We start from the raw sequence: 12,496 nt of genomic DNA, 5'->3' as shown, positions 1-12,496 counted from the left end.
GAGCGGTAACCGTATTACACAGACGGCGGGGAATATATTTTGCAAGCTGCCAAAGGAGGTAGTTCACAGGTATTATTAAAAGAAAACCAGTTAAAAGACATTTGGATAGGTACATGGATAGGGTGCGTTTAGAGGGACGTGGACAAAACGCGGCCAGTTTGGACAAGTGTAGTTGAGAAAAGAGAGAGAGAAAAAAATATTGATTTGTCATGAAATAACTAACCATGTTCAAACTGAGATGAAACTGACGTCTGGGTTATCGATGCTTTTGGAAAGTTTGGGGTGAACCTATTTCCAATATGGTTTTGTTCCAGCTCTCACGTTAGATCAACAAAATCCGAACTGATCCTTGGTTTGTCAGCCGGATTTGAATTTTCTAGTGCATCTTGTTTTCCTTAGTAACGCAAGCACTCATCAATTTTAAGAATGCAGTGGATGGTCTTTATTAAGAGATTTAGCAAAGACAAGAGCTGAGGCAGGACACTTTAATCAAGCGGATTTACCATTTTGATCGGATATGCACAATTCTATTAAGCTGACAAAACCTGACTACATTTAATATATTTCAAATCACTTATGCGACTTTAGACTCCTTCAAGTAAACCACTTGTTATTAAGCAAGGAAAATGGTGGATCGAGTTGAAAACGCAGGCACATGTGCACATGTGTCTACTTTAAATGGCAGCATTAATGCATTTCATCAATGGAAAGGCAGACTTTTTACCCATGACGTTAAATCCGCGAAACAGTTCAAAAACAATATTCTAATGATTACGCAACATTAAAATGTCACCAGAGATTTTGCTGGGATATAAATACGACACTATTCAGAAAGCAATTGCCAAGCACATCCATAGCAACATCACGTTAATCGTCGGGTCGCCGCAATGAATCAGCCGTTAATAACACAGATTAAATACGTGTATTATCCTATTCTTGCAATAATCGGTGTTCCTGGTAAGTTATTCCCTCCTTTTTTAAAGCATTGTTACTTTTGGCATTGTCATTGCTATGGACAGATCTCTCTCTCTCTCTCTCTCTCTCTCTCTCTCTCTCTCTCTCTCTCTCTCTCTCTCTCTCTCTCTCTCTCTCTCTCTCTCTCTCGTCCTCGGATTTCTATCTTCTGTAACTGAAGAGCAACGTAATAATTTTCACTTTATCTAATTGTATGGGAATCAGATAATCCAGCATGTGACGCTTTCGTCCGGTTTGTGGATTTCCATCTGAGTTTCTATCATCTGTTTCATTTTCTATTCCTGTTCGCGAAAGCCAAATTATGGGCATGTTCGCAAATGGCGTTTCCATAAGAGCTGTTCACTGCTGCTCGGACTTGTGGTTTGGCGATGCGATTACCCTGCTTTGGAGATCAGAGCCTCTTCGTTTTGTCGTCCACAAAGTGGCTAATTCGATCCTGTGTTGATGTCTTCAACTGGTCAGGTTTCATCAAGTTTCATGTCGTTAAACTGGACGTTAAATCTATGAATGCAGAATACCCTGTGCAACTTATAATATTAGCAAGGAAAAGGGCGAGATCCTGATAAAAAAGTAGGTTTGTAATTCCTCCTGTTGAACGAATTCATTGAGGGCAGCAATATCGCCGCATTTACTAACATGGGTAGCACAAATATTGGACAGGACTTATGTGTTGCTTAACATTCAACGTTATCCTCCCGATGAGCTAGTTGTGGCTGCTTCTGAATGCTGCCCGTGCAAGGGTCAACGATGACGTCCACCGAACAGAGAGGCTTGGATGGTTTGGCGTTGCAGGAAAATATTTTCAACAAGAATAAAAATATAAAACTTCCGATCGTTCACAACATTCAGTCATATTGTTAAGACACTCTGGGTTGAACGTATATACTTACCGCGTGTATTACTTTAGTATAGCGGGGGCTTGGTTTACTTTCATTCTCACACTTGCTGTTGACATATCTCTCTCTCTCTCTCTCTCTCTCTCTCTCTCTCTCTCTCTCTCTCTCTCTCTCTCTCTCTCTCTCTCTCTCTCTCTCTCTCTCTCTCTCTCTCATCTCTCTCTCTCTCTTTCTCTCTCTCTCTCTCTCTCTCTCTCTCTCTCTCTCTCTCTCTCTCTCTCTCTCTCTCTCTCTCTCTCTCTCTCTCTCTCTCTCTCTCTCTCTCTCTCTCCCCCCCCCTCTCTCTCACTCACTTTCTACTGTGTATTATTTCACTACTGAACCCACTCTTGAGCCAGCAGAGAGCAATTAAATGTTGAGGTAAAAATCAGGATTTGAAATGTAACCATCCCATGAGCTTTACGCCTGCCACTGAATTGAGAGCAGCACAATTTCTGCACGTTTAACTTCTCATCGCAAGGGTAACTCGCCACGACGGAAGCTAATACGGCAAATATCCAAACGCTCCCTCCAAGGCACGTATTTCCATTCTTAGGTAAGGAGACCAAAACTAGTTTGTGCTCTGGGCGTTGTCCCAACAAGTCCCTATACAATTCAATAAGACTACGTTTCTGCTCTGATTAAAGTCGTAATAGAGGCTAACAATTTGCTATGATTCTTTGTGAAAAAGGAATATGCCATTTAACCCCAAAAGTCCCAACGTGGTCCTCAGAACAATCAAACAATCTATCGTTTGTAGATGCAAACAAATATAAAATATTGTGGAGAGCATTCTCCTATTCCATGGATTTGCTATGAAACGCGGGAAAGTTACGAAATTTGTATATGATATCTTGACTATAAGTAGTATCCGACATTATACTTTAATAATCTACACATCGCTAATTAGGAATTCGGAGGATGAAACGGCAGCAAATGGAGTTTGGACTGGCTCGTCAAAAGAAACCTTCTCGCGGTTTAATCAGAGCAACACAATTATAACTGACTTTATTGAAATATAATTATTGGGCATATGGAAGTTCGTAGTTGTCCATCTTACTTAAACATCTGCACTTTGAACATCTGTTGTGAGAAACGAGGAAGTGGATCTGAAAATAAAACATTTTTCATACTTAGTTTTTTATTCTGCAAGTTCGAAGCAAAATTATTTGAGTGAAGTTAATACAAATTGCGGCAACGAGATTGGCTGTTGTTGTTCACAGATGAAAGGGAATTGTTAATTTCTTTTATTTTACCTTCTCGTTTTCAGCTAACATAATGACAATATACATCCTGTCGTGTGGAAAGTGTGGCCTTTCTAGATGCATCACGCGATATCTCGTGTGGATGGCAGCAGCTGACCTTATGGTTTTAATATTTCAAGCTATTCTTTATGAAATAAAAGAGGCATATTTTCCACATTCATTCCTTAATTACACTCCTGTTTGTAGCCTTAACCTGGCCCTGCTTTATTTTTCTATTGATTGTTCCGTTTGGCTGACTGTCACTTTCACATTTGATCGACATATTGCTATATGTTCTCAGAATCTGCGAACAAGATACTGCACTCCAAAGATTGCATCAAGAGTTATAATAACAGTTTGTTGTTTGAGCATTTTACAAAAGATTCCAGTCTACTTTATATATGAACCGCGTGAAATAATTGACAATGTACCGTGGTCCTGTTTTGTAAAAGCAAGCTTCTACACCTCACCGTTTTGGGCTGCATACTTATGGTTCGAAACCGTCTTAACACCATTCGCACCATTTGCGTTGATTCTCCTGCTCAATTCATTGACCATTAAACAAATCATCATGGCCAATAGAGTGAGGAGCAAACTCCGAGGAAAGAACAGTGAGAAGCTCCAGACTGACCAAGAGGTGGAGGACCGAAGGAAATCAATCATTCTACTGGCCGCAATATCTGGGAATTTTCTTCTGTTATGGGTGGTAATCTTTGCCTGCTTCATATGTGTACAGTTTACAGACACTCAGTTTATGGAAAGCGATTACAATGACTCTTTTACCGTTGCCGAAAAATTTGGATATATGTTAAGATGTTTAAGTACTTGCACAAACACTTTCATTTACGCGGTGTCCCAGAGAAAGTTCAGAGACGAAATAAAGAATGTGATCAAACGTCCTGTTGCATTCCTGGGCCACATATTGAAATAAAATATTTGTTCTGTAATGCTGCATACATTATAGCTATAACTATTGTAGTTGATTTCAGAAGCAGAAAGAGAAATCTGCAGAAATTATTTCGTGGAGCTTATTATCGAATTCTAAAAGCATCTTCGTGTTTCTAACGTTTAATCATATTGGATGCCACACAATATTTCGCACTTGAAATAAATAAAAAATGAGACCAGTATATCTGTTGCTTCGAAGCGTGAAACGCAACGCCACTTCAACATTCTTCAAAAGGACAGTAGAAATTCTCCTGTAAGCACCGTATATCGCCCGCTTTGTTCGACTAATTGTACTGGAGCTTGGTTTATTGCATAGCTGTGTAGCATTAACTTTTTAATCATATGGCATTACGTCCATTTCCAAACAATGCCAGTAACTTGGTGCATGTTTCTGTCATTGTAAAACATTTTAAATTCAATTATAAAGAATCATAACTACTTTTTAAGCATGGAAATAAAACAATAGTTGTAAATATACGGTGTGGACCTATTTAAGAAGGGCTGCACAAAAAACCTTGCGAACTGTAGATCAGCGAACCTAATATATGCGGTCAGCAAGTTACTAGCGGGGAATCTGAAGTATAAGGTATATGGATAGGGGGGTTATTAGGAGCTGTCACTATTCTTTTGTACGTGGGAGATTGTATCGTTAGAATTTGATTGAGTTTTTGGAAGACGTACTCCAGCAAGTAAAACATCCTTACACACCATAGTGTGCTTCCTTCGCTGAAGCCAAATCTTTATTCTGTCAACCAGCTAACCCTGGTGCACATGCGCTCTAAGCTTCCAGAGCAACCTACTGTGCGGATCGTAATCAAAGGTCCTGCTTAAGTTTATATGGACAACGTCTACGGCCTTTCCCTCGTTAACCGTTTGAATAAATATTTAGCTTCAGCGAAGGAAGCAGACAGTGGTGTGTAAGGTTGTTTTTTTCTCTCGCTGGAGGCTTGTGAATAGTGGTGTTTCTCGGGAGATCTGTTACCCTTATTTGGGAAGGATACATTAAACCTGCAAGTGTAGGAAAATAACTGCAGATGCTGGTACAAATCGAAGGTATCACAAAATGCTGGAGTACCAAGTCCGTTGTTATATGTCGATGGTCTTCGCATTTTTTAGTGGCAATGGTGCACATTGTAGTAAAACCAGAAACATATTTGAGAGGTGAGAGAGCATATGTAGGCAATGCAACTGAGTCAGTGCTTCGTCAGGGCTAGGGAAAACGAATGGCTATGCAGAATAGAACGGGTAAGCACGTGATTAGGCACAGACGAAGTCAGGCTCTAAACACGCGCGATGGATGTGTTAGCTGAGGAAATGTGGTGAAATGTTAACAATCACTGTTGATATATTTGGAGGAAATGCGAATGGAAAGACACGGATGGAGAAGTTCAAATTCATATGTTATAGGAGCAGAATTAGGCTATTCGGCCCATCGTCTGCTCTGATCTATCCTTCCCTCAACTCCATTCTCCTGCCTCCTCCCCATTGTCCCTGACACCCTTACTGTTCAAGAATCTACCCATCTTCGACTTCAATATCAATAGACTTGGCCTTCACAGCATTATGTGGCAAGGCATTCCACAGATTCACTACCCTCTGACTCAAGAAAATCCTCCTCGTCTCCTTTTTAATGGTACGAGCTTTTACTCTGAGGCTATGACCTCTGATCACAGACACCCACCTGTGGAAATATCCTCTCCGCGTTCACTCTAACCAGGCCTTTCACTATTCGGTAGTCCGTTAAGTTTCAATTAGGTTCCCCTTCATCCTTCTGAACTATAGACCAAGTGCGGTCAAACGTTCATCATACGTTAACCCAATTATTCCTTGGATCGTTTTCGTAAACCTCCTCTGGATCCCCTCCAACGTTAGATATTAAGCCCCGTCATATTTCCTGTATCCAGATCACAGTTTCATTTCTTGACGCTGGAGGTGGCGCATACTCGAGAATGAAGGGGACCTTAACAGAAGTCAGGAGACCAAGCACCAGTTTTTATTGGTAGGTCAACGGTGGATAAAGTTAGTAGCTTCAATTTCCTTCCTCTGATATGCTCCTCAAAACTGCAAACAATGATCCAAATGTGATTTGACCTAAGAAAGCATCCCTGCTTTTTATCTTCTAGTCCTCTCCAAATAAATGCTACCATTACATTTGCCTTCCTTACTCTGGATTCGACGTGCAAATTAACCTTTGTCCAGACTGCACCAACACCCCCCAAGCTCCTTTGTACCTCCTATTTCTGAATTCTCTGCGCATTCAGAAAAAACTATGTCTGCCTTTATTGCCACTACCGAAGTGCATGACCCTACACTCTGCTACGTGGTATTCCATTTGTCAAGTCATTGTCCACGCTTCCAATCTGTCCAAGTCCTTCTGCAGAGCCCCTGCTTCCTCTACACCGTCTGCCCGCCACCTCGACAATATCATTGATAGACAACTTGAAGATTAGGGCACCAGCAGCGACCAGTGGCAGCCAACCAGAAAAAGCCTCCTTTATTGCCACTCTTCTTTCTGCCAACCAGCAAATTAGCTATCTATGCTAGTATCTTCCCTCTGATTCCATGGGCTCTCATCTTCTTTAGTAGCCGTTGGAGAATGGTGTGAATGATAGTAGCTGTCTACTGCGTCTCGACGTTTGACGCAATTGTGCTGGAGATTAAAGACATCATTGTTCCACACTCATTTACCAATTACACTCCGTAGATTCTTCATCTCGTACTGCTTTACATTTCGTTTGCTTGCTCTGCGTGGCTAACGGTGGCTTTCACGTTTGATTGGTTTGTTGCCATTTGTTAACAAACATTGCAAACAAAGTACTGCACGACACATTTTAAGGTTACCAGTGAATTGATTGCGTGATCGCCATTGGCTAATTCAGCAGCACATTAAAATAAGGCAAATCATGACGGAGCGTCCGTGTTGGTGAGAGAGTCTGTGTGTAGGTGAAATGTGCATGGGGTATGCGTCTGGAGTCTTCGGCGAAGAGATTGAGGCAAGGAGGATAATGCCGCGGAGCACAGAAGAATACGGTAGAATCTGCTCTTGTAATGTTCAGAGAAGCACTAAACTGCTGCATGCATCAGTGGAATGCTGACAAACGACAGTCTTCGCTGTATAACTAGTTATAGGCATATGTAAAGACACGTTGTCTATTCTGGATCATATAAATCACGTCAAATCTCACATGTTGTTGGCACAGAAGGCTGTGTCATAGAGTCATAGAGTCATAGAGTGATACAGCTCGGAAACAGGCCCTTTGGCGCAACTTGCCCACACCGGGCCACATGCCCAGCTGCACTGGTCCCATCTGCCCGCGTTGGCTTCCATCCCTCCTAACATGCCCTGTTCATTTACTAGTCGAAAAGTTTCTTAAACTTTGGGATAGTCCCTGCCTCAACTACCTCCTCTGGCAGCTTATTCCATACCCCCACCGCCGTTTGTGCGAAAAAGTTACCTCTCAGATTCCTGTTAAACCTAATCCCATTCCGCTTAAACCTATGTCCTCTGGTCCACTATTCACATACTCGAGACAAGAGATTCTGTGATCCGTCAGAAGGTCAGAAAATGTCCAATGATCGTCTGACACGTAAGAGCGGAGAATTGCTTACACAATATATCTAATAGACAATAGACAATAGACAATAGGTGCAGGAGTAGGCCATTCAGCCCTTCGAGCCAGCACCGCCATTCAATGCGATCATGGCTGATCACTCCCAATCAGTACCCCGTTCCTGCCTTCTCCCCATACCCCCTCACTCCGCTATCCTTAAGAGCTCTATCCAGCTCTCTCTTGAAAGCATCCAATGAACTGGCCTACACTGCCTTCTGAGGCAGAGAATTCCACACCTTCACCACTCTCTGACTGAAAAAGTTCTTCCTCATCTCCGTTCTAAATGGCCTACCGCTTATTCTTAAACTGTGGCCCCTTGTTCTGGACTCCCCCAACATTGGGAACATGTTTCCTGCCTCTAATGTGTCCAATCCCCTGATTATCTTATATGTTTCAATAAGATCCCCCCTCATCCTTCTAAATTCCAGTGTATACAAGCCCAATCGCTCCAGCCTTTCAACATACGACAGTCCCGCCATTCCGGGAATTAACCTAGTGAACCTACGCTGCACGCCCTCCATAGCAATAATATCCTTCCTCAAATTTGGAGACCAAAACTGCACACAGTACTCCAGGTGCGGTCTCACCAGGGCCCGGTACAACTGTAGAAGGACCTCTTTGCTCCTATACTCAACTCCTCTCGTTATGAAGGCCAACATTCCATTGGCTTTCTTCACTGCCTGCTGTACCTGCATGCTTCCTTTCATTGACTGATGCACTAGGACACCCAGATCTCGTTGAACGGTAGCGCAGCGGTAGAGTTGCTGCGTTACAGCGAATGCAGCGCCGGAGACTCAGGTTCGATCCTGACTACGGGTGCTGCACTGTAAGGAGTTTGTACGTTCTCCCCGTGACCTGCGTGGGTTTTCTCCGAGATCTTCGGTTTCCTCCCACACTCCAAAGACGTACAGGTATGTAGGTTAATTGGCTGGGTAAATGTAAAAATTGTCCCTAGTGGGTGTAGGATAGTGTTAATGTACGGGGATCGCTGGGCGGCACGGACTTGGTGGGCCGAAAAGGCCTGTTTCCGGCTGTATATATATGATGACGATGAACTCCCCCTCCTCCTAACTTGACACCATTCAGATAATAATCTGCCTTTCTATTCTTACTTCCAAAGTGAATAACCTCACACTTATCTACATTAAACTGCATCTGCCATGTATCCGCCCACTCACACAACCTGTCCAAGTCAACCTGCAGCCTTATTGCATCTTCCTCACAATTCACACTACCCCCCAGCTTAGTATCATCTGCAAATTTGCTAATGGTACTTTTAATCCCTTCGTCTAAGTCATTAATGTATATCGTAAATAGCTGGGGTCCCAGCACCGAACCTTGCGGTACCCCACTGGTCACTGCCTCCCATTCCGAAAGGGACCCATTTATCCCCACTCTTTGCTTTCTGTCTGCAAACCAATTTTCTATCCATGTCAGTACCTTACCCCCAATACCATGTGCCCTAATTTTGCCCACTAATCTCCTATGTGGGACCTTGTCGAAGGCTTTCTGAAAGTCGAGGTACACCACATCCACTGACTCTCCCCTGTCAATTTTCCTAGTTACACCCTCAAAAAATTCCAGTAGATTTGTCAAGCATGATTTCCCCTTCGTAAATCCATGCTGACTCGGAATGATTCCGTTACTGCTATCCAAATGCTCAGCAATTTCGTCTTTTATAATTGACTCCAGCATCTTCCCCACCACCGATGTCAGACTAACTGGTCTATAATTACCCGTTTTCTCTCTCCCTCCTTTCTTAAAAAGTGGGATAACATTTGCTATCCTCCAATCCACAGGAACTGATCCTGAATCTATAGAACATTGAAAAATGATCTCCAATGCTTCCACTATTTCTAGAGCCACCTCCTTAAGTACCCTGGGATGCAGACCATCAGGCCCTGGGGATTTATCAGCCTTCAGTCCCATCAGTCTACCCAAAACCATTTCCTGCCTAATGTGGATTTCCTTCAGTTCCTCCATCACCCTAGGTTCTCCGGCCCCTAGAACATTTGGGAGATTGTGTGTATCTTCCTCAGTGAAGACAGATCCGTTGAATTCGAAACTCCCACTATCATAATAGATTTCCTCTATGAATCCCACTGGAGACGTTACACTCTATCTTAATAACACCATTCAGCAATCGTAGCCTGTTTCGTCCATCTGTTTGAGTAGACAAACTGTCCTCTGCGACGCTATCTTCAGAAAGTCGTCCAGTGATTGTGTACAAGAATATGCAGTTTCCCGACACAAACTCCTACACAACACGTAACGTGGTTTCTGAATGGCAAACATGTTGCACCTCCGACAGCTGATTTATGAATTCAATCACACCAAGCAACCCATTCTAGACTGCTATCATTGAGTCCGTCCTCACCTTCTCCATCATGGTCTGGTTCGGCTCAGCCACCAAGCACGACATCCGGAGGCTGCACCCTCCGATCTGCTGGGAAGGTTATTGGCTGCAACCTTCCCCCCATTGACGAACTGTACACTGCATGGGCCAGGACGCGAACTGGCAAGATCATCTCTGACCCCTCTCACCCGGGCCACAAAATCTTTGAAGCACTTCCCACTGGCAGGCGACTCCGAACTGTCAAAGGCAGCCACAGCCAGACATAAACATAGCTTTTTTCCCCACGTGTAGTAGTTCTACTCAATAACCAAAGTCTGTTTTATGCTCTGGTTTATTTTCACCCACATGTTTAGACCGTAATGTTGTATCTTTATTGTTTTGATGTGGTTATGCTTTATTCTTAATTGTTAATTGTTTGTTTGTGTTGTCATTTGTGAGCGGTGGACCAAGGCACATTCCTTGTATATGCACATACTTGGCCAATAAACATATTCATTCATTCATTCATTCATTCATTCATTCATTCATTCATTCATTCATTCATTCATTCATTCATTCATTCATTCATTCATTCATTCTTTCATTCGTTCATTCGTTCATTCATTCATTCATTCATTCATTCATTGGCGAGCAACGCCTGGCATATAATAATGAATACATCGTGAGATAATAGAAGAGGGAGGTGATTTGGGAGAAAGACACAATTTATTGCTTGTTTCGGATGCAAGAATAAGTTGCGATTTCCTTGAATACACCTGTATGAACTTATTCGATCATTTGATGTGCCATAGCAATGTTTTCCTAGCAATCGATCGACGAAATCAGTATTCTTTGTCATGCAAGACCTCGGAGTCAGCACACCCTTTGCGACTGAATCCTTGACTTCCTAATGCAACATCAACGACATCAATACAACTTGAAAACTTGTGATGCAGAGATAAGAACTGCTTATCTTCAAATTCAGGGTTTTTTTTTCTTGCTCCTGCGATGGAACCGATCCTGTGTAGGTAGTGAATGGGCGACGGTGCGCGTCGGGAACCAACCCCAGACGACCAAACCAACCTCCCATAGGTTAGGACGTACAGGGGTTCCCATCGTCCAACATCGGACTCCAGGAAAGAGAGTTTGTGGAGTGTCTCCGAGATGGATTTTTAGAACAGCTTGTACTGGAGCCTACTAGGGAGAAGGCAATGCTGGATTTAGTGTTGTGTAATGAACCTGATCTGATAAGGGGACTCGAGGTAAAAGAGCCATTAGGATGCAGTGATCACAATATGATAAGTTTTACTCTACAAATTGAGAGGGAGAAGGGAAAATCGGAAGTGTCAGTATTACAGTATAGCAAAGGGGATTACAGAGGCATGAGGCAGGAGCTGGCCAGAATTGACTGGAAGGAGGCCCTAGCAGGGGAGACGGTGGAACAGCAATGGCATGTATTCCTGGGAATAATGCAGAAGTTGCAGGATCAATTTATCCCAAAGAGGAGGAAAAATTCCAAGGGGGGTCAGAGGCACCCGTGGCTGACATGGGAAGTCAAGGACAGCATAAAAATAAACGAGAAGAGGTACAACAAAGCAAAGAAGAGTGGGAAGCCAGAGGATTGGGACTCTTTTAAATAGCAACAGAATATGACTAAGAAGGCAATACGGGGAGAAATGATGAGGTACGAGGGTAAACTAGCCAATAATATAAAGGAGGATAGTAAAAGCTTTTTTAGGTATGTAAAGAGGAAAAAAATATTCAAGGCAAATGTGGGTCCCTTGAAGACAGAAGCGGGGGAATTTATTATGGGAAACAAGGTAATGGCAGACGAGTTGAACCGGTACTTTGGATCTGTCTTCACTGAGGAAGATACAAGCAATTTCCCAGATGTTCTAGCGGCCAGAGATCCTAGGGTGACGGAGGAACTGAAGGAAATCCACATTAGGCAGGAAATGGTGTTGGGCAGGCTGGTGGGACTGAAGGCTGATAAATCCCTAGGGCCTGATGGTCTGCATCCCAGAGTACTTAAGGATGTGGCGCTAGAAATTGTGGACGCATTGGTGATAATTTTCCAATGTTCTATAGTTTCAGGATCAGTTCATGTGGATTGGAGGGTAGCTAATGTTGTCCCACTTTTTAAGAAAGGAGGGAAAGAGAAAACTGGAAATTATAGACCAGTTAGTCTGACATCAGTGGCGGGGAAGATGCTGGAGTCATTTATAAAAGACGAAATTGCGGAGCATTTGGATAGTAGTAACAGGTTTGTTCCGAGTCAGCATGGATTTACGAAGGGAAATCCTGCTTGACTAATCTTCTGGAATTCTTTGAGGATGTAACTAGGAAAATTGATAGGGGAGAGCCGGTGGATGTGGTGTACCTCGACTTTCAGAAAGCCTTTGACAAGGTTCCACATAGGAGATTAGTGGGCAAAATTAGAGCACATGGTATTGGAGGTAGTGTACTGACATGGATAGAAAATTGGTTGACAGACAGAAAGCAAAGAGT

General features: G+C 42.9%; 1 protein-coding gene across 1 annotated transcript; it reads left to right on the top strand.

Annotated features, from left to right (window-relative positions):
- The first annotated feature begins 1,343 nt into the window (after positions 1-1,343).
- LOC144602957 (putative G-protein coupled receptor 139) lies at positions 1,344-4,025 on the top strand. The gene is made up of 2 exons (XM_078416080.1): positions 1,344-1,496; positions 3,081-4,025. The coding sequence occupies exons 1-2, from the start codon at positions 1,344-1,346 to the stop codon at positions 4,023-4,025; spliced, it is 1,098 nt and encodes a 365-aa protein (XP_078272206.1).
- Positions 4,026-12,496: the final 8,471 nt, after the last annotated feature.

The sequence above is a fragment of the Rhinoraja longicauda genome, chromosome 19 (genome assembly GCF_053455715.1).
Source record: "Rhinoraja longicauda isolate Sanriku21f chromosome 19, sRhiLon1.1, whole genome shotgun sequence".
Lineage (NCBI taxonomy): Eukaryota > Metazoa > Chordata > Chondrichthyes > Rajiformes > Arhynchobatidae > Rhinoraja > Rhinoraja longicauda.
This window is presented reverse-complemented; position numbering and strand designations above follow the sequence as displayed.

Coding starts and splice junctions, on each gene's coding strand:
- LOC144602957 (XM_078416080.1), top strand. CDS start 1,344: ATGCGATTACCCTGCTTTGGAGATCAGAGCCTCTTCGTTTTGTCGTCC. Junction 1,497..3,080: donor CTATGAATGCAGAATACCCT/GTGCAACTTATA, acceptor CACAGATGAAAG/GGAATTGTTAATTTCTTTTA.